This window comes from Macrosteles quadrilineatus, unplaced genomic scaffold (assembly GCF_028750875.1).
Source record: "Macrosteles quadrilineatus isolate MER2022 unplaced genomic scaffold, UCM_ALF_1.0 Scaffold_4__1_contigs__length_99947679, whole genome shotgun sequence".
NCBI classification, from domain to species: domain Eukaryota; kingdom Metazoa; phylum Arthropoda; class Insecta; order Hemiptera; family Cicadellidae; genus Macrosteles; species Macrosteles quadrilineatus.
The window spans coordinates 80198600-80222262 of NW_026542597.1; the positions used below are offsets into that span (position 1 = coordinate 80198600).

A 23663-nucleotide genomic window follows, 5' to 3' on the forward strand; every position below is an offset into this window, starting at 1 on the left:
AGAGTAGGAAGGAAATGATTTGACCAGTTTACTATTGTGACACATATATTTACACAAAGACAACAACAAATCGTAATAATAATGCTATACTTTCAAGTGAACAACACAAGGCATCATATGTTTAAAAAAATCTCAAACAGTAAACGTACTTTTGACACTAATACAATGATTAAGACACAGAGTTCCTTTCGCTCTATGTTTAGAGTCAGTCAGACTTTTGGTTAAGACTAAGTTTTACGTTCAGTTCTTTAGCACCACATTTCTTCAATGCCGTTGGGGAAAATGATTTTCATAAAACCGTGCTTATTTGTGATAAAAAAATTGTATCTACTGTCCTCGTCTAAATTTAATACAAATTAGCAAATAAATGCAGAGCTAGGAGGGGCAAACGTCTTTTACTTATGAAAATAGTTCAGCCTTAGTCGACTTGGTTATTTCCATGCAATTTCCATTTCGAGTATAAAATGCATTTCCACAAAATATCTATAGGTAAAAATTATTGAAAACGAGTCTATAAAACACTATGTTTCGTGTATTTACAACATCTATAACCAATTTAAATGCTGTGTTAATGAAAACAACCGAGATAAAAAAATATTTTATCACTAAAAGCGAGATATAAAGCATTCCTCTTTCACAACCGGGTAAAATAATTACCTGAGACAATTTGGAACTTTTTTGCAAGACAGGCGTACATTATTTAATTTAAAATAGTTATAAAATAACATCGATACACAATACTGAACGACTGAACGACTAAGGAATCCAGCTGGGTAAATGAAATCGTGGTTATTAGGCACTTAATATAACCTAGAGATCTTCTGGCAGTGAATCTGTTGTTACGCTAAATCTAACTTGACCACAAGCATTTGCGTTACACATCGTGTGAGCACAGCACAGTAATTTTACTTGTTTTCACTAATTACTTCAAAATAACAATTTTCAATATGGCAAAGTACATTAGAATATCATCATATTAGTCAAAATTAATTGGAATTTCATTGCGCTTTTTCATAGATTTATTTTATATAAGATATTTTTTCAGAGAAAACATGTAGTTTAATGTTTTATTGCAAACACAAATAATGGCTTCTTAAACATAAAAAAAAGAAATGAAAGAGAAAACTAATTTTACTGGTTAGGGAACAAAGTGAAAATTGAAAACAGGCCACCTGTATTTAAATTAATCAGTAGAATCATAAAAATTGTTTAAGGTACTATTTGTACACTTACATAAAGTATCTATTTAATTTGCCCATTTAAAAACTTAGGGTATATTTAATTAAAAACGAATAACTCTGAAATCTAATTCAATCATCTTTATATCTAATGTACTAAGCCATTAACAAACCATAAATAATCTAAAACAAATTTAAATAAATGTTTTAAATAAGTAGTTTTGGAAACTATGTTTAACAATCAAATAACAAATTCGATAACATTCTTAAAGAAAGTAATTTTATTACCAATTCTTTACTGTACACTTAGTATCAATAGCGTTCAAAAAGCTAAAATGATTTTTACTACAATTTACTTACAAGTTTTAAGTTATTTTACAATACTGACATAAAGAGATATACATACAATATATATTATAAAAAACATGATATAGAAGATCATCATACAATCATCATATTTACAATAAATCAGCCAAAATCAAAGGATTCAATAACCTGCAGTGTTTCAATACATTATTTTGTCAGAGAATTTGAAAAATAATTGACTTGCTTGATGAATTAAAAACAGGCAGTTAAATCCTCTTTAATGGTAATTTTCTAAGCTCGGGATCTGTGCTCTTAAAGTTTTCAGATCTTCAAAATATAAAAAAAAGATAGTAACCACAACAATCAATTTATAACTTATAATTTTCCTAAAATTGCTCATTAAAAGTACCTTATTGAAAGACATATATTTTAAGTGTAGTGTAACTAATAATAAGTGGTTTTTTAATAAAAAAACACACACATTGTATTCTTTAAATGCAATAGGTATAAGACAAAAAATATTAAATCTGAGAAATGGTCTGGGAATAGTTAGGCCTAAAATAAAAACGAATACTTAAAATACACATACAGAAAGCAAATGGCAAGCATGACATTTTTATCTCAGAAATAAATAAATAGGTAAACATTCTTGGTGAGTTTCTTATTAATTAAGGATACATTTTTTACACCAGATAAATGAATTCTTTCCATGCAAAACAATGAAAACACACTTTTAGGTTGATTTTTAGTACAAATAATGCAAATCCTAAAATGTGTTCAGAAGCGATGATTGAATTTTTACTTTAAGAGCACAGAGCAAATCGTCTTTAAGACTACAATAACAACAGAAGGTAATACTTAGTATTAGAGGGAAATTCAATTTAACAAACATAACAAATAATGTCAACATTGGTAACTATAAGACCTAAAACAACAAAGGCAGTTATTGAAGTGACCCTGATTTGTGTGCATTCATTTCTGGTGAAAAGTAAAGAGGCCATGAAGAGGAGCCCGCTACCTTCTGGTTATATGTACAGTGAGTACAGGAACATGGGACGAGCCCATTGGTAACTTGGTTAAGACTATGACCGACATGGCATCACGGTTCTACTGAAATTTACGATGAAACTAATGATGAAACAATGACGATGGACTAATGGTGTTTAAAATGGTAACACATACATTAGGAATTGACTTGTATAAAAATCACATAAAACCGTTACAAATAACACAAAACAAACGGCGGCTAAGTTTAAAAATATCCAGTCGACCGAGCTACGTCTTGATCTGTGCGTTGATGCTCCCAAGGCGAGATCTTCGTATTCAAGATCTAATGGAATTAGAATTTACGTTAAAAAAGTCAGTCTTGAAGCCTTATTCGTGCGTGGTTCATGCAAAAACTATCCGTTCCTTCTGTACAGGCTAAACTAGTTCTCGGTGCTCGCAGCCGTAACGGCCGTCGGTGACGGAGTCCTTCCGTAACGAGTTTTCCTTCGACAAATTAGGAAGTTTAACTTAACTAGGAAAAAACAAATGGTAACTGCAATGAGGTGTTGGGGTGCCTGTTACTACTATCTCTGGATGGCAGAGTTAAGCAGGAACGGAACGTAAAACATCTTGCTCTCGAGGAGGAGCGACGCAGCCGTCTGAACCTGAGAACAAACGTAAGAACCATTCTTAGAAAACTGAATCTGCCGTTAGCTTTATAAAATAGAGCCTAACAAGTGTATCAGTAATTGAAATGCAGTTTAGATTCGTACAAAACAGACACATTAAGATGTGTATTTGTTGGTCAACATGAATGAATGGATAAGTTAATAGTTTTTTACTCACTAAGATCAGATGGTTCTTCATCCATTTATTAAAATCCCAATGATCAAGGACAGCTGTTTTCAAGCAAAAAGTTCAAACAATTTTTCTGGCATTGGATTCAAGTCAGTATCACCAGTTTTCTTTCAGTTGAGGTAAGTTTTTGTTGGTGTGTCTTTTCAAATATATATTTTAAAAGTTGATTAATCATACTCACAAATACCTCATTTTAAGGTTACTTAATCACAGTCTTTAATATTTTTTTAATCATCTTTATAGATGAATTGAAGAAAATCTTTTACTATGCTTCTGTCCAATAATAGAGTGCACTTTTATGTTACTATTTATTTCTTGTTATTTTATAACCCTTAAAAATATTTAACCACATTAACAATCTATTAATAATCTGTTGGTTTTCCTCCGGTATTATCACCAGCAAAAATCATACTACAAAATTTACTCTAAATAAGAAAAAAAAAACATTTAGTAACATCAACTCATTCAAATGTTACCAGCCATGAAACTTTCATCAAAACAGGCTTCAAATTTCACTATAATGTCTAAATTTAAAAGCGTAATTCATGCGTACCTCAGGTAAACACAGGAGTAGCTCGTGGAACCGACTCGGTTGACTCGGAGCCATATACTCCACATAGGTCTTGAGGCAGTTCATGTACCTCTCCTGTATAGTCTCTAACTCGTTGGCTCCCCCTCTTGTGGCTGGAACCATAATTGTTGAGAATTAGTAAAAAAAAAAACATGAGTGGAATCGGGATTAAACCAAGTTACGTTTAAAAAACATATGATAAAATCATTAATGCATCGATGTAACCGTTAGTTTGAATATTTTACAGATCATTGCAAAGGTTAATAGGCAGCCAAAACATTAAAATAGTGTCAATGAAATAAATGTTGTTTAAGGTTTTTTTTACCACCAAACAAACTATTTACCAAACATTACCATTATCAAATCCTTGATTGTATCTCATCTCTGGATAATCACGTATGTTTACGCTATTTACATTTGAAGTTGATTTAACAAAATTAAAGTAACTTTTTTTGTTGCCAAGGCCGCAAGGAACTCTCATAAGTCAGTGAAGAGACTCAAATCTCTTTTAAAGGACATTGGCAAAATCTTGAGGATTTATTGTGCTATGAAAGGTCGACTGTCAGACAAATGAAGTAATAACATTTATAAGAACAGCCAAAAGTAATGAGAACATATAAAACGTTTGCGTTTCATTGAAATGTATGCTTCACACAAAAATATTATGAGAATATTTAAAAACTGATTGACTGCAAAAGTGACACAGACAAGTAGTGAGAAAATAATAAACATTTGGGATTGAGACAAATGCACACTCAACACAGATATTAAAGAGGTGACGCCCAAAATGGTTTTGATAGCAACAAGAAGAAGAAGTGTGAACAAGTTGGGTTCCTAATACATTTCCGATGTTCTAAAACCTATAGAGTAGAATTTTTGATTTTTATAGACACCACATTACACAATTATAATGATTCCCCTGCACGTATCTGTACACAGCAAAACCCTAGTTCTTAACTTTATAATGTAAAATTACCTGGATTCAGCATAATGATGACTTTGAGCAGCACGTACTCCTCGATTCTTAACTTGATCCTCCTGAAGATGAGTGTGACGTGTGTGATCTTCTCCACCATGTGTCCGACGTCTTGCCGCAGCTGCTCCAGCGTGATGGTGCGGCCCATCATGGACGTCAGGCACGTTTGGAGCATCGACAGGTTTTTTGACACCTGCGAAACATTTATTTAAGAATTATGTCAGGCCAAAGGCACATAAGTTTCTACAGGATTTAGAATTGAAATAAATGGACCTAGGATAATGAACAATGTGGTAGGTAACTCATATAGATGATCAAACTCAATCTTTCAAAAACATATTTTCTCCTAATCTAAGAGTAAAATAGGTAAACGTATCAAAGTCAAAAAGTAAACCCTACCGTCTTGACAACCAAAAATAGAACTACCAACATCAGGATCAGTGGATAAAGTTTCAGACTGTTTTAATAACGAACTTTAACTGACAAAACAAATCTGCAAAAATGTCTTAGCTTACATCGTTGGTCAAAAAATAATGATATAGCTGACATAGCTTAATGATAGAGTATAGCGCATGACCACACTGAAAAATTATTGTTAAATACAAGGATTCTGTCTAACAACGCTATCTTCATGATAACGTCTTGTAACTCTAAGTCTTACCTCTTGGGAGAAGTCCAGAAAGGAGGGGTCGGGGGAGGAGGGGTTTTGCTTGTGAGGTCCGTGGATGGCTTGGTAAGCTGACGTCGTCAACACAAGCAGTTCATGCCACTTGTGTGTCAGCAGCTTTGTGTGTACCTGCACATAAAAATCATGTTAGAGAACGGCAACGCACACAAGAGTCATATTAGGGCATGGTAAGGCACATAAAGAGTCATATTAGGAATGGTAAAATACATAAATGTTAGGGAGCGGTAACAGACATAAAATTCATGTTAGAAAACAATAAGGCACATCAGTAATATTAGGGAATGAGAAGGCATATTAGAGTCATGTTAGATAGTGGTAATGCACATAAAAGTCATATTACAAAAGAGTAAGGCATATAAGAGTCATATTATGGAAAATGGAATAGTAACAGCACATAAAGGCAACGATAAGACACAAAAGGTAAAAGCACATTATAGGGAAAGGTAATGCACATAAAGGTAATATAAGGGAAAATAACATACATAAGAGTTAGTTGTATTAAAAAAAGTGATCTTGTGAACTTGCAATGAATGCATGAGTGAGATATTTATTTAGATGCACAATGCAGTTGAAATTGTTTGTCGGATTAGTTAGACATATGTTCAAAAACCGTTATAAAATACTTAATTATATTTAAGTTAATTTACAACCATTTGCAACAGATCTCTATTGTACCTAATTTCATGACAAAATTAAACAAAAACTTTAGAAAATGTTATACTAAATTATTATAAAAACAAGGAGTATAATACAAACTAGATAAATACTAATATTACAAGAAAAGAAAAGAAATGTACTACCATAGACAAATAGAATAAATATAGAATGTCAAAGGAAGGTTTCACAATTTGCTGCTAGAGCAGCGTGCTCAGTGTTCATCGATTCGCTGCCGTGGTCGATTCACCGTCTACTACCAGCACTACCACCCTTGCAAACGAAATGCTACTAACGTATCACACCCACTTTTCAATATGGGTAAAGTACAACATTCTAAAATCCTGTAACTTTGACAAAAAAGCTATTTTTTTTAAAAATCCCCGGAATTTTTTAAAACAGAAAAATAACGGAACAAACTCCTACTCCCCGGATTTTGGGGAATTCTCCAGAAGTTGGCAACCCTGGCTCTAACTACCAACTTGTCATGGCAACGCTCGCTAGCGCTTGACGCTGCAGAGGTGTGCGCCGAAACTACACGGCAATCCTAGCGGTGGTCGCCAGAACATATGCTATATATATTTAATTTTTTTGTCTATGGTACTACACATGATTGTAAATGCCTTTAGTAATAAAATTTTTGTTTTTAGAGGATGAATATTCAAACGAGGAATTCCATCCACAGTTGAAGAGCATTTCCCCTTAAAATATTGTATTTACACTACTGTATTTTTTTAACAGTGATATTTTTATCTAATAAATCAATTAGATCTTGATTACCAATAATTATGATATAATTTGTTGTGTTTTTTATATTGCATAGACATATAACAAAAATTTACTTGGTATTGTCGAATAAATAAAGAAAGTCATTAATTTGTTAGTTTGTTGCTAATTCATTAATCGTTTTGTATAGAAACAAAGGCAGAATGAAATGCAATGATAATTGAGTGATTCGCTAAAAATATATTTTGCTTTAAATGGCAAATCAAAAGCTAGAATAACATAAAAAGCAAGCTTTTGTGATAAAACTCTATTAAAGGCCTTCTGTGCTGTAAAAACTAAAAGGTAGATGAAAAATAATTTAAAGCAAATTAAATGAGTGTGAAACAATAATTATTAAGGTAATTTGATGATAAAAAGCTACAAAAGGTTAAATTTAAGGTTCATACTAAATTAAACTGAATGAAAACCATGCAATACACCATTTAAAATACTTTACCTATAACAAGAGCCAAGTTGGAAATTGATCATTTACAACAGAACAAAAGTATTAACAATTTAGTTTTAAGTTTGTTTGCTTCATCTAGAAACTGCAACTTATAATCTACAACTCTAAGATACAGTAGATGTAAATTATTATTTGTAATGTCGAAAATATTATTGTCACAATGGTGTGTTAAAATGTACCAGAATGTGCAAAATAATGTTAACCATAAAAAGTTTAGGTACTTATTTATCTTGTGAATGTTGAAGGGAAAAATTGATGATAAAATCAAAATTTAGCTCACAATCACAATCTGCATGAATTTATCGCATCGGTTTATAATTTTTTAAACAAACTTTAAATTGTTAAAAAAATGTCCTTAATGAAAATATAAAAAAATGTTAATTTCCTTTAGTTTAATTTTATAACAATATGGAGTAGAATAAACAAATTAAATATGTAAATCTTATGTTTAACAGAATTAAGATTCTAATTTTTTAAAGAAGTTAATTAGGACTTTTAAATGTTTAAGTTCCAATATAAAACAGGTAAGTATTGATTACTTATTCCTGTAAATTAATATGATATTTTAAACCTTTACAAAACTGTAATAAATAGTTTTCTAATTCGAAATACTTAATTACTTTTAAACTATAACATATGGATCACCAATACCCTTTAAAGTTCCGTGAATCAATTTATCCTGTTGTTTTTGCTTAGAACCATTGATTTTAAACCTTAAAATTCATTTCCAAGTTGAATAGCACAACTATAAATCCTACAGGTCTACATCACTGGAAAGTGAAGAATCATCATGAACACTTAACAGAACTATTATTACTTGGCCAATTAAAATTAAATGTTGCATAAAATTAACAGTTGCTTGTATCTTTATGATGACTCTCCATAACCCATGGATAATGAAAATTATTATAGTTAGACATGAACATTTTCCAAACCTTTGGTCACCGTCAAAACCAGAAGTACCCGAAAATAATATAAATATGGATGTCAACTATTAAGACTTATCTATTCTAGAGAAGGAAATATAGAATATTGCTCACTTCTACAGGCAGCTCCAAATAGAAAGGCAGTTTCTTTGTCCACTGGACCAACTTGTACACGATAGAGTCGCCTATCTGCATTAGTCTGTCGGACAAGTCCGTCTTGTGTTCTAATAACTCCTCCAGGTTCTGAAAAAGACACAAGAGTATTAATATAGTACAGGGGGTTTGTTTATTACATTTTATTAGTAAAATCATAACAAATACTCCCTAATAGATTTGCCTTCTTGGATCCTCATGACATGACTGCAGAACTCTCTGGCACCCCTAACATCTTAATTGCTATGCAAACACAGATATCTGGATTAGTGAACGTGTATCGCTTTACTTCATATTTTACAGTTACACTAAAGGTGTTTTCCTTATTATATGTCAGGGCCCTATTTAGAATCCATGTGGTTCCAGAGGCTTGCACCAGAGAGGTTCCTATACTGGTTTAACTGGATGAACTCAACCTATTGTTTTTGATCGGCAAATAGACCTAGGAGGCTAGGACACTGGCTAATAAATAATTACATTTCAATTTTCAATGAAATTATTAGGGGTTTATGGGCCAGACTTGTTTACTTCAGGTCAGGTGAAAAGTCAGGTCGGGCCAAAATTGGTTTGCTTTGGAAAGAATTTATTTTAAATATATAATTTGTGTACTATAATCTTAACAACCTCTAAAATTTTGAACACCAAACAAAATTTAAATTGGACAAAATCGCTCTCGGTCATAGCTAAATAGAAGCATGCCATGAAATTGCTGACATCATCCTGTGATCCCAGAGAAATCGTGAACATTTTCTTGGTTCACAGCGAAATAGTGAAATTCTTATAACATCGCAGAGAGATTACCATCTTCACAATCACATTGAAATTTCCGACATTTTTTGCGTTTGCGGGAACATCACTTTGTCTCCCACAGTCACAACAAAGTCATGAATGTCTCTTCGATCTGGAAAAAATTGTGAACATGTTTTGCGGTTAGGGAGAATAGATTGTCGTCACCCGCCCAATTGCTGTGAAGTTGTAATTTCCGATAGCGGAATCTTCACAGACAGTTTTGACAATCGTGCTCGGCTCAAAAATCTTCCCCCCTAACTCTTAATAAATTTACTGCAAAATTTATTTTTCAAGAGGAAAATATTATTTTGAGGCCCCAAGTGAGGTCCCCTCCCAGGCTGAAGGGTAACCGACGTGTCCACCATTAGGAAATTCCAGGCATGGTGATGGTGGGTCAAAGTTAGGAAACTGAGGTCTCATTGAACAAAATTGAAGTAGGTTTGACAACAGAGAAACTTGATTAGTTTATTAAATGTTAACATGTTGATTATTTTTTTTATTTTCCATGTTATCAGTCGTTGTTATTAAGTATGAATTGATAAAAAAATCGAGGCAGCTACACAATGTATGAACAATTGAGGTAGTTAGTATGAGGTAGTTTTGATTGACTAATACAGTACCTGGACAGTGGCAATGTCCTGGAAGTCATCACAGTCTATCAGTACTTGTATCATGGCGAGAGCTGCGTCCAGCGTCAACATGAGGTCCCGTGACGAGCTGACCGTGTTGTCTAGCCTCTGCCGCAAGTGGACAACCTGAACATACAATGGAATAGATTACAAAGATGACACACAATGTTTGAAGGTGAAGATGAGTGGAGGATGAGTCGTGAACTAATAAAGTTACATCTTTGTTGCTAATAGTATTTCTTTTGCTTGTCCACCTTCACATTCTAGGACGCTATCTCTATCGAACAACACATTACTTCAGGCTAGGCCAAGAGAGTAGATTCATTATTAAATTTAGTTCATTGTTGTTTAGCGGGATTTGTATCCAAGACCTCAGGAACCAAAGCCAAGCGCTCTACATCTAGACCAGCTTGCTACTATTTGTTTATGATAGGTAAAACTATAACCATCTAGATAGTACAGCCGATTTGAAACCAATTTCTGTTACAATGACTTAACCACTTTAGTTACTCGGAAACCTGCTTGCAGGTATGCAGCTCAATATTACAACTATTTCCCTTCTCACTAACTGCGTTAAGCATATGGCAGGATAACCAACATAACTTTTTAAAAAATCTTCCAATTTTATATGTAATCTTTTAAGAAGATGACGTTTATTTATCTTTTCACCTAAAAGCAGAATTTTTTTGCATAGTTCTTAAGCAAAATGCTTCAAGACTTAATTTGAACAAATATATTCTGGATATAATAGTTTGTATCTTTGTAAACTTGATGAGAAAAATTATTTTGTAACTAAATATATTTTTAACTAAATCTTTTCGTTATAGTAATAATCTGGTTGGCAATCTACAGAAGACAAATTCCTTAACAGGTAAAGATTCCAAACACGAATTTCCATTTCTCGTCTATAACATTATTCAATCTCTATTCACTTAGTAAACTTCTTCCATGTTTGCCACGATGGATGTTACAGTTAGTGACAGTGGCAGAGTTGTAGGTTGGGACTTGTGACGCAACCAAGAACAGGTCTGCAAAGTGAAAGTTGCGGAGAAAGTGCAAATCAGCTGGCTCACTTCCTCGTTCACTTCACTTCAGATTTATTCAGTCGTTCCGTTCACAATTACGTAACTCTGCTCTCTTAAGCTTGCCAGCCATGAGAACCCATTACCTAAGTCTCATCAAAGAGGTTCACTTGGCAGATAAGGTATTTCATGAGTTGTACGACTGTTTGAAGAGAATAAATCCTTAATATTTTATGTTAAAGAACAGATATATGCCTAAGGTACATGTAGAACAACTCTTTTTATGTTTCTGTCGTGAACTTTCCATGATGTTATCTACCTCATATGTATAATATACTAAATTTCAAAGTTGAAAACCGCTTTCTTACCTCTTTAGGGTTGGTGAGTGCAGCCTTTAGAATGGTCCCATTGACCAATTGTGGTGTAATCCCGTGTTCGGAGCTCGCAGAAATCTTTGTCTGTGGCGACTTTATCTGTCCGTTCCTAGGATTCTTCTTATGCTTTTTGTACTTAACCTGTAAAAAGTGAATGCTATTTAATTATTTTGGTGTCTTTTTATTTATTTGTATCTGTGTGTCTGAACATCTAACTTTGAGACCGGATGAAAAAGATCCAAATGAGATTTGAGAAATGGTGTCAATTTTCTGTTTCTGTTGGAACCGATATTTTTCAGTTTTATAATTTTTATTGTACTTTATTTTTGTATGGTTTACCTTGTGATAGTTAATTCTTAAACTATGATAACTGAACTATGAAATTTTCATGATTTGATTTGAATATTTAACCAAATAATAAGGGACAAGTTGAGGAATATTCGAGTTAAGTATACAAGATAGTTTGGCAACACACATTAATTGAACAACTGTGTATAGTATTGAAAAACTGTGTCCAGTATTGAACAAACCAAAAGTAACCATCATTGATCATTAGGAATCATTATTACATTGAGAGGCACAATGATGTGAATAAAAATAATGTGAATGACGATGTATATGAAGTGAGATGCCTTGTGTAGCTTTGTTTTTGACTAAGAACAGCTGTTTCTTTTGCCAGGACCGTTCATTAAAGGCATAATGAACAAAAAGTCAGCTGGGTCAAGTTTATATCCATCAAAAGGGAAAAAGCTACTTCCTTCCAAACAATTTCTGGAATGAACCAATTGCCTGATTATTCAGCCCACAAAGTTACCCAGCTAAATAAGACTTGGTAAGGCGGCTTGAGACATGTACCATTCGCATTCGCCAAGCACCGACCAGCGACTCCCCGAATCACGAGTAGTGTGGATAGGTGTTTGTCTACGTGGCCATTAAACAGCAAACATTTGTGCTCGTGTTTTCTCGTTCATTGTCGGTATTTTTGCACACATCAAAGTGAACGAATATTTTTGCTGTACCCGAAACAAATGGTAGCTCGGAAAACAACACATGTCTGTAGACGTCTACTCGTTAATCAGCGAATAGCAAGACAACTAGATGACCGAACGTAAAATATTTCGTGCTTTGCGAATGGCGCATGTCTGGAGCCGGCTTTTTCCACTATTTACAAAAAATGCTTCTAAATTGAATTTGGAGTTAGTAATGATTTCATTTTTTATTTCACTTCTTTGTTGTGAAATAAATGTCTGTAAAAGATACACTAAAAATGTTCAAACATATATTTATTGGATATTTTTTAAGCAAGAAACAACTTTTACCTAGGAATTAAAAAGTTAAATATTTTAATTAAATCTTGTCTCTAATACCAATAATATAACACCAGCAAGCGAGGTTTAAGCCAAAGACATTTAAAAGATGAGTGATAATGTGAAATTTAATACTGTATTGAGAAAGACAAAGTTGGAATTAATTAATCCACTGAAATATTGCTGGAATTTACCTTATATAAATTATATACAGCTCCTGAATTCCGGCCTCCAGGCATTCTATCTTCTCGCACAGCTGAAAACAAGGACAAACTTAATTTGCAAGAAAGCTAAGTACATGTATTTAAACATTTTTAAACAAATTTGTTGAAAGTGGTTGGGTTGTTGATTGGGTTTTCTCATTTTTGACCCTTAAAAGATAAAATTTCCCAATTTCTCTCCAAACCTTTTTAAAGAGCTTAAAAAACAAATAATTTAGTATATCAAAGTGTATTTGTGCGGTAACTGGTAACGAAGAAAATTCAAAAAGTTGTAAAACTAAAATTCCCATGTTATTTTTATGGAGAATATTGTAAAATGTTGTAGTTTTTTTGATCAAACTTGGAAAAAAAATGTTATACTGATTTATTGATATTTTACTATAAAACACACTTTATTAGTTTCCTTTTAGCGGCAAACCTAGGTACTTGTTAAACCTAATGTTATTTAAATAGATTTAATTGAAAATAGATTTAGACAAATGGAAATTCGCTTGGTTGGCAGGTTTGCTGCGGCAGGGGTATTTTATATAGCTATACTAGTTTGAGATCAGCCTCACCTTGGAGAACCATGCCTTGCTCTATGCACTTCTTGAACCTGCAGTATTGACACCTATTCCTCTGTGCCTTGGTGATCTCACAGACACCGTCCGCTACACAGGTGTATACCCGCCTGTTCTGTACTGTCCGCTTGAAAAACCCCTTGCAACTGCAAAAACAAAACATCATGAAGAAATCATGGTAAATATAACATGGAAAAATAGTTTTCTTGCCATAGAAAATGCTGGGACAAAAGTAAAAGTTTCTGGGACAAAGCATTGTTACAACATTTTTCCGATAAGAAGTTAACCTTTGAGAGGAATGTTTTAAGTATAAGGATGGCCTGTAAAGCTGTATATTTTACATTATTTTTAGTCTTTTTAAGAAGAGTGCCTCTTAAAAAGCTATTTTACTATTTTACAGTGTGCTGCACCTGTTAGGTAAGGTTAGTTTAGGCTTAGTTAAGATATTGAAAAAGAGAAAAAAGGTAACATTTACAAAAAAAGATGTGTAATTTGCCAAAGAGACATATTTGGACAGTTTGAGTTGTACACTCTTTTTAATGTGTAAAAAAATTTTCTTTTTATATTAAATTTGTAATTTTAATCATAAACTCAGCTAAACTAATCTTACCTAGCTAGCCCTCGTCGTGCTATTGTACGAATTTATTTATTTCCAATAGATAACTCCCATTACAACAATGTGTTAATTGCAACAATATTATTGCAGAAAATACAATGGTTTGAAACAACTACTAGAGTACATAGAGTGCTAGAAAGAACATACAATTAAAGGCATAGTAAACATATAAAGATAAATAACAAGAAAAAAAAACAATAATTAACATTTTTTTATAAACAACGAGATGGCAAACAAAATAAAAACAAATGGGCATGATTTGCGGTGTGCTAGAGAAAAGCATTTTGGTAAAAAAACAGGATATCAACGGACTTACGATGTGATGCGGCACTGAATGTGTACTGTAAAATAGGACTAGTGGTGGTTCTTTGCTTGAAAAGTAGAAATATTTATTCAAAGCCTGATCCTTGAATATATTTGTTTGTACACAATGGTATTGTGAAAATTAACCAAATGAACCACCCGAAATATGATCACGTTTCCAAAATATAAGACGATTTGCAGGTTAACTCAAGGGTAATTGGGAAACACAACAATCAGTAGCAATAAAAGGTTAGCTCCTGTCCAGGTAAAAACCTTATTTGACTAGGTTATTATCGCGAGTTCGGGGCCGTTGGAAGGATGTTGAGGCCTTGGTCGGTCGTCGACTCTCGGTAAATCGGACAAGGTCGTAGTGGAGGCCTCCACAGCCCCCCGTGCATCACCGCGACCACGTCACCGTCACCGTCACGTTATAGGTCTAGTCTACGTGACGTTCAGCGTCACACAACACCGTAGGTAAAGAAACAAGAGTACTTAAGTCACAGCACTTCGTGCATCACCACGGCCGCGTCACTTCACAGGCAAGTGAAAACACGAACAAATGTATGACGTGGTTATATAACAACATAGGAGACGCCATCACAGACAACATTTCGTGCATCACCACCGCCGCGTCACTTCACAGGCAAGTGAAAACGCGAACAAATGTATGACGTGGTTACAGTATAAAACAACATAGGAGACATCGTCACTGCATTTTGTGCATCACCACGACTTCCTCACGTCATCATATCGAAAGTTTATATTAGAGTCGAAAGCTTAGTAAATGCATTTAGTTATCTTTTCTATCTACCTAAAGTTTGATAGAAATAGAAAAGTTTAGCTAAATAATCAAATGATTTTTGTTACTTCTATTAAAGAAGCCTCTAGCCAACTAAATTATGGAAATGTAATTTTGTAAGCTTTTCGCAGATAAAGAACTTATATAATTTGAGAAATATGTTTGTTGATACTTGTTTACCGATCATAATTTTTAATAACGTCATAAACTATGGAAAAAAGGCATAAATAATATGATTGAGTATAGTTACATCTTGAGTATCTTATAAACAACGATTGCATTATTGCATGTATCAGTGTATTATGACTCACCCTTCACACGTGATGATGCCGTAATGGAGACCAGTAGCCTTGTCCTCGCATATCATACAGATCATGGGCTGGTCCTCGTCATCCTGGTCGTCCTGCGGAGGAGCCTTGGGTGGAACCTCGCCGTTCTTGAGCCAGTGGGGAGCCTGTCCACCGGTCCAGGGGGTGGGAGCCCCCGGCCACGGCGCCGCCACGCTCAGGTTGAGAGCGTGGAGTTGCTGGCTGGAGGGCAGTTGACTCAGGTCGCCCGCCCAGAGTCGCTCCATGTTGAGAGGGACAGGGAACGTGTGCGGCGACCGGAACGCTCGCTCTTGGCCGAGGTTGAGCAGCAGCTGAGCGGCCGACTCTTCACTGTTGGATGCGCTGGACGGCGACGACACTGATGACGTGGACCACGCGCTGTTGGAGGAGGTGGAGGCGAGGTTGGACGGTGTTGATGTAGGAGGGGTGTCTGCTACAGGCTGAGACCATATCATGGTGCGGACACCCCCGGCCTCACCCATGATGACGGTGGGCGCCGGCCGCACGCCCGCACTGCTCACCCGCTGCGGTGACGACGCTGGCGGCTTCATCTGCTCCGCGTAGTTCACTCCACCTCCGATCAGCTCCGGCATGACGCCGTTGATGCGACACCCCGACACCACCGGCGCTCCCGCCGTCACCCAGACCGAGGGCGACGTCGACACCGACACCGGCACTTCCCGCGATCTCGCCACTGCGTCCTCTCCGAACACTCCACTCACTTCCTCCTTCACCTTCACTTTGTTCTCCGCACCCTCGTCACTCGCGGCGTCACCCACGATCACCGTCAGGTTCTGCCGCGACTCCGTCCTCTGAGGCGACACTGTCACACTGTTTAGGTACTCCATGTCCCCGTTGACCCGGCACACCGTGGACGTCCCCGTGGACACCCAGAATGTCGTCGACGACGAGGACGTCGCAGTCCGGGGCTCAAACACATTCGCACTCGCACTCGCGTCCTCGGCGGGTTTGTTCGCGTCGCACATTTCACGAGTCTCCGCCACTACCTCGGCGTCCGCGGTCATCGACTGGGTCGACGACGTCCTCTCCGGAGGTTTCATCTCGCTGGTGTAGCTGCCCGTCATAACGTCCTGCAAGTCTCTCACTAGCCCCGCTTGTGACGTCGGTGTTCTCTCAGGAGGTTTCATCTCACTAGAGGCGTATCCCCCCGTCATCAAGTCCTGTATGTCACCGTTCACGCGGGTACTCAACCAAAAGTTCTGTCCGGACGTCTCCGTCCTCGAGACTCCGCCTCCACCGTCGAACACTCGCACGTTGAGCTCCTCGTTGATCCTCGGCTTCACGTCCGACGTAGGCTCGCCGCCGCAGGGGTCCGAGGGCTCCGCCATGGGACGATCGCTCTCCGGCAGCGCCGAGTCCGGCGACGACACTCTGCAAATCACACTACAATCTTTTCAACATCGTCACCTCCACAGCAGTCAAAAATAGTTAACTAACATATAAACTTAACGCATTGCACTCAAGAATTAAGTAAATCGTTGAGCAGTTGGCATTATTGTCTCGTTATGTTGGTAATCAATTATCACAAATGACTGCAGTGATTACCCTAATGGCAGTCTTTCCCTGAGTCGAATTGACTGATTCACTCTTCAATACCAGGAAATCTGATATTAAAATAAAGATGCCACACAAAGAAATCTCTATCGAGGACTTATATAACCATACAAATTGCGACAATAAATTCCAAAACTTATTTTGTTAACACCAAAACTCACGTAGGAGTAGAGGCTCACCTATCTCTATGGGCTCCTGGGCTAGGAGAGGAACGTGCGAGTTCCAGCTTGCACGGGGAGCCAGGTCCAGCCATATCTGGGGAGGAAGCACTTGTGTCTGCTACACTTTCACCTGAGGACAAATATAGAGTGTAAGAAATGTGCTGCTAGACAAGGGAAACGGGACAAAGACGGACGGAAGGGAAAATAGGGGCGTCAAAGAAATAACTCATCGACCGTGGAAATTTTGGGAAATTTTGTTCAGTACTATGAAACTATGCACGTTTTTAGGTCCCCTGTTACTCGGCTAATATCCTGGATACAGAAAAATATCCCTAGCACATAAAGTATATTTTAGTTGAAAATAAAATTAAATCCATAAAACGCAATAGTACTAAATACTGAATCCTGCAAAAGTATAACCCAGATACGCAAAGTATATCTTTGATACACAAAGTATATGCTATATAACACAAATTGTATCCTGGATGTACTAAACATATCCTGGACACGCAAAATATCCTGAATACACAAATTACATCCTGGGTACGCACAGTCTATTCTAGAATACAAATCACAGTAACACTTTGTAAAACAAATTGATTACATTCTGGGGCACGAAAATGAAATAAACTTCTTGTACTACAGTAGTACGGACATTTACTTAAAGTTAAGCACAATTACACCTTTAATTTTAACTAACATGAGTTTAATTTAATTATTCCACAGACACGAAAGTAAACACATGAGTGTATAAGACGTTTGCAGTCATAGTTACGCTTATATTTTTTAAATATCTAAGTTGTTAAATACAAAATTTGTATTTAATCAAAATCTGTTTCCTCTTTGTACAGAGGAAGATTATAAGCAATGATTTTGATAATCGAACGTTACGTGCTATGAACATATGGATCTCTTTGTTTATATTACCTCCCATAGATAGTTTCGTGTCAAACATCTCTACACGAGCATATAAGTGAATCGACGTAACCTGCTGGACCATCGTCACACAAACAAATATATCAAATATCAAATGGTTAACAGAAATACACAAACAATCAAGATACACTGTCAACACTGTATTCTAGCCGTTTAGAAAACCGCAGAACTATGTGCTCGTGCCTTATCAATTCTTTACGACCTTGAACTATTAAAGATGTTATCAATGTTCATTTAAACTTGTTTTTCCTTGGGAAACAAAGCAGGGGAACGTTTTTCTCACACGTGAATCATAACGTCATTTAAAGCACAAGGCATTGTTGGACAGTGGTTTGAAAAGAGATCAATGCGTTAGATGTCAATAAAGGCATTTGTTTGTCTTTATTTACATTTTATAGAGCTAAAGTTAATATGAATTGAATTCACGCCCCGCCACTCATCTGCCAGATCATATACATACTCGTAGATACTCGTTTGTTTTTATGTTACTTTTTTGGAACTGAGTGTTTTAACGTTTTACTCGATGAAATCGAGTTTAAAAAAGTTAATGCTGCTTCTCTTGATGAAAATTAGATTTATGAGCTGCTGTCTGTTAAATTTCGAACCAACGACGGACATTCGCGGCATCAGGATCTCTAGCGGTTGGACGTCGTCGAATCAAATTCACTGCCAGACGTTTTTACGCTTCCAGAGCTAGTTGAGTCTGACAGTGGTTAAGCTGAATCTCAGAAGAATTGTCTTGTGGTTAACACGTGGAATACTCACTCTAGCCAATTATAATGTCAGTGAGTCTGGCAGTAAATTTGATAAAAAAATACGGTTGTTGCAGAAAAACTATGATTAAATAAGTTTCATTTTAGCAACGTACAGTGCAGACCTGCAGATTGATGGCTGTTTGCCTAGTTTCATCATACTTGTTCAACACATTTTCAACAATGTTGAGCTTTATTTACACCGCAGCCGTTAACAATCCACGCAGGTCTACTCTAACAATACCGTAGTCGCCTCGCGTGAACATAAACCAACAAACCGCACGCGATAGTGATTATGTGTTGAGGTTTAGTCGGTGAGTTGGTTGTTGGCTGTGAACTATCTAGGCCAAGGCGACGAGGTCGGCGGCCGAGCTAGCAACTCTACCATCTCACTTTCATGTCTAAAAATTCTCTGCATGGAGTATAAACTGAACAGTGCATAGAGTATACAGTTATATGACAGTGTTGTCTGTGAACTATCTAGGCCAAGGCGACGAGGTCGGCGGCCGAGCAACTCTACCATCTCACTTTCCTGTCCACCAATTCTCTGCATAGAGTGTAAACTGAACAGTGCATAGAGTATAAACTGAACAGTGCATAGAGTATACGGTTATATGACAGTGTTGTCTGTCAACCATCTAGGCCAAGGCGACGAGGTCGGCGGCCGAGCCGAGCAACTCTACCATCTCACTTTCCTGTCCACCAATTCTGCATAGAGTATAAACTGAACAGTGCATAGAGTATACAGTTATATGACAGTGTTGTCTGTCAACTATCTAGGCCAAGGCGACGAGGACCATCTCACTTTCATGTCTAAAAATTCTCTGCATGGAGTATAAACTGAGCAGTACATGGAGTATACAGTTGACAGTGTTGGCTGTGAACTATCTAGGCCAAGGCGACGAGGTCGGCGGCCGAGCCGAGCAACTCTACCATCTCACTTTCCTGTCCACCAATTCTCTGCATAGAGTATAAACTGGACAGTGCATAGAGTATACAGTTATATGACAGTGTTGTCTGTCAACTATCTAGGCCAAGGCGACGAGGTCGGCGGCCGAGCTAGCAGCTCTACCATCTCACTTTCATGTCTAAAAATTCTCTGCATGGAGTATAAACTGAGCAGTACATGGAGTATACAGTTGACAGTGCTGGCTGTGAACTATCTAGGCCAAGGCGACGAGGTCGGCGGCCGAGCTAGCAACTCTACCATCTCACTTTCCAGTCCAACAATACTCTGCATGGAGTATAAACTGAACAGTGCATAGAGTATACAGTTATATATGACAGTGCTGGCTGTGAACTATCTAGGCCAAGGCGACGAGGTCGGCGGCCGAGCTAGCAACTCTACCATCTCATTTTCCAGTCCAACAATACTCTGCATGGAGTATAAACTGAACAGCAGTGCATTACGATTAGATAATAATGCATAGAGTATACAAAGAGTGGCCGTCTATCGGTCAGTGGACCAGTGAAAGATGCTGAGTTGGTACTGCGTCATTTAAATACACATTCCTGATGTCATTCCACTATTGGCATCGAAAACCCTGCAAATTGTAGAATTCATATACAAGACTGGTTTGTTATATCAATATCAAAGCAAATTGTGAGTACCGTACTTGATTTGGAAATTTATTTTACTATATAGTATACATTAAGTAGCGTTTCTTAACCAACGAATAAATGCATGTTTAATGGCAAAATAAATTAACTTAAGACCGCACGAAACTATTTATTAACATCCAACATACACAAAACTTAGTCTACATAAAATATGTTTCTGTTCAAATAGGACCAGAGGTTCTTTCAAGGCGAGTTTTCTATATTTTTATTCCAAGAGAATAAATAAAAACAGTTTTCCATTTTAATTCAGTACGATAGTACGACTACTATCTTTGAGGTTATGTCTGCAGCTAGTGTAACAATACAACACTGGCGGTCTACAGTATCTGTGCCAAGGCGACGGGGTCGGCAGCCCGATGACCTTACAGTCAGCTATAATGTTCAACAGAACCATCCGAGCCTAGATAACATGCAACTGCATCGATGAGAAAAACTAGTTCACCATTCAGTCTACTAGATTGTGGAGTAGATAGACATGTAAACATCCCTTCAAATACATTGTGAACACATTGTTATCTGTCATTTATGTTTAAGCCTGAAAACAATAGGCACTATGTTTCTTTTTTTTATTTAGTAGAATACGTTTACTGCGAATTGTGACGTATGGTGATTTCATTCGTCACCCGATGACGTCACAGAACAAAGGCGCTCCTGGCGGCGCGGTGACGAGTCACACTAGTTCTACGCATGCGCGGTCAAGGCTGCGCGCCGCCGTAAACAACTCGAGGGCGCCTTCTCAATGAAAGTGAGAGGAGCCACAACGCAGCGTTGCGAACCGTTGCAACGGACAACAGTAAAAATAACACGTTACGTCAAGCATTGGTTTGTTTACCAGATGAGCGGTTCTAGGTTATCTCTGAAGTTCCTTCGAAGCTACAATAGGCATAGCAGGCGATTGCTGTCTTGTCTTGCAGCGTTTACTGTAAAATAGAGCTCCAAGCTTACCGTTGCGAACCGTTGCAACGGACAACAGTAAAAATAACACGTTACGTCAAGCATTGGTTTGTTCACAAGATGAGCGGTACTAGGTTATCTCTGAAGTTCCTTCGAAGCTACAATAGACATAGCAGACGAGTGCTGTCTGGTCTTGCAGGGTTTACTGGAAAATATAGCTCCAATGGCTTACCGTTGCGACCCATTTCAACGGATAACGGTAAAAATAAAACGTTACAGACACTGGTTTGTTAATTAGAGAGGAGCGGTAATAAGTTTCGTCGCTTCAATCGCTTGGGTAAACCCATTTATGCATTTACGTGAGTCTCGAGTTGTTGATGTTTTTGTAAACTGATTCGAACACTTTTTTGTTTTATTTTAGAGTAGATATTTTTCGATTTGTCTTACTCTATTACATATAGAGCAACATAAAACATATATTTTAAATATAGTTTAATCCGGTTGAACGTTTTTTATCGGTCGAATGACAAGACATTAATTTTGTAGACACAAAGTCCTCTAAACCGAACGGAACTAACCTTAAAATTGCCTTCAGCTGATCCATAACGATAATAAATCTAAGAAGGGTAGAACCTATGAACACCGTAAAATAAAATAAAAATTTGCTCTACACAATAAAACTCAACCTCGTCACAAATCGCGAATTCCTTTCCCCGGGTGACCGCCAGCCTGCGATGACATTGGTCGGTGTTTACTATTGGAGTGACCCTTGAAGAGGACTTCTATGCAACAATAAGGAACGTACCGCCGTGTCGTTAGTACTTCTAGCAAGGTAAATAATAGTTAGACCGGGGACTTAGGTCGTAAAATGGTAGTAAATAACGGAGGTTAGGACTTCCTAGAGTACTTGTGTCCTAGAGGAGTCCTAGAGGCATGAAGGGTCTTCCTGAAGTCAAGATTCTCTTAGGAGATATTTAAATTTGTCACGGATATCGGTTGTGTTTTGTTATTCCAATTGGTACTGTTTGTATCATGAATTTATTAAATTGAAATATATTGTTTAGTACAATTTAATGGTTTCGGAGTAAGAACGGGTCAAACAGGTAACTTGAGATAAATTTTAGTCTTCATTGTAGTTGGACATCTTTAGATCAGTTCTAGACCATCGTAGGGTCTACTCTTTGTTTTGTTGTGTGACCGAGTTAGCATTACTTCTAAGTACATTATTTATTGTTGTATGTTGGTAGAATGTTTAAATTCTTCAAAAACATTGCGAGATCTGGTTTACTCTGTGGATTTTCAATTTGGTTTAAACTGTTTGACATCCAAGCATTGGCGACTCCATATATGACTGAGATTTGGGTTGGCCTGGAAAATCGTTAGACCAATAATCAAATCTTCAATCTTAAATAAGGAGTTGGTAAAACATTAATTTGACTATGGTTACATGGAATAAAACTCTCAGACATTTCATCAATTAAGATTTGTTTGAAAACTAATACTGCAATATCAAAGTAAAATGGGTAGAATTTAATGTGACCCCAAATAACAACACAACAATGTAAATTAATATTCAATCACAAAACGAAAATATCATATCTAGTTAGTCCTTAGTTTATTATTGATATTTAATGTAAAATTACAGCAAGGATAAATTTTACTCACCGTCACTACTACATCTAGAGTCGACTTTTCTCCGTTTCAACTTGAGATCTTGGAAAAGGCTCATCGTGTCCAAGTCACACGGGCTTTTCGTAAGGGTCATAATTCCTGGAACAGCAAAACCTAATCTCACTTACCTTACAAAATACATATACAAAACATTGGGTTTTTATAATTAAAAGGATAAATCTTATTCATTAACGCTATCCATCATTAATGTGCGTGAGTATTAAAATGTTACGTTCGCCAAAGGTAGTACGTCTTGGAAGCAATATAACACCCCTGATGCAGCAAACCTACAAATTGAGCAATTTTTCATTACCTTCAGTAACTCACGTTGTATTCCAAGTTCAATGAATACGCAAGTTTGCTACCTACTACGACTTACAAACCAATGTGATTTTTCCTACAGTTACATGGCAAAGCGGGCTAACTTGAAACTTATTGTAGCACGCAAAGTATCTGATTCCTGTATTTGCCTACTTTCCTGCACTCATTTTACTTTCCCGCACTCTAGTATTACCAACCAAACGACGCAAATAGTGTGCGTGTATTAGGTACGTAATACGAGTATGCCTGCGTGTTA

General features: G+C 36.7%; 1 protein-coding gene across 7 annotated transcripts in view; it reads right to left on the bottom strand.

Annotated features, from left to right (window-relative positions):
* Positions 1-2196: 2196 nt before the first annotated feature.
* The window catches only part of LOC128992072 (hormone receptor 4), a 123742-nt gene continuing 102275 nt past the window's right edge, over positions 2197-23663 (bottom strand). For 6 of the 7 annotated variants that reach the window (XM_054415467.1, XM_054415463.1, XM_054415468.1 and 3 more), the window contains 12 exons: positions 23081-23185; positions 17232-17343; positions 15460-16881; positions 13428-13576; positions 12844-12905; positions 11337-11483; positions 9938-10072; positions 8490-8618; positions 5538-5672; positions 4877-5069; positions 3883-4013; positions 2197-3136 (listed from right to left, as the gene is read on the bottom strand). In XM_054415467.1, the coding sequence (XP_054271442.1) occupies positions 3056-3136; positions 3883-4013; positions 4877-5069; positions 5538-5672; positions 8490-8618; positions 9938-10072; positions 11337-11483; positions 12844-12905; positions 13428-13576; positions 15460-16881; positions 17232-17343; positions 23081-23180 (2796 nt within the window). In that variant the 5' untranslated portion in view covers positions 23181-23185 and the 3' untranslated portion in view covers positions 2197-3055. The remainder of the gene's footprint in view (positions 3137-3882; positions 4014-4876; positions 5070-5537; positions 5673-8489; positions 8619-9937; positions 10073-11336; positions 11484-12843; positions 12906-13427; positions 13577-15459; positions 16882-17231; positions 17344-23080; positions 23186-23663) is intronic. The other variant, XM_054415465.1, reaches the window with a different exon arrangement.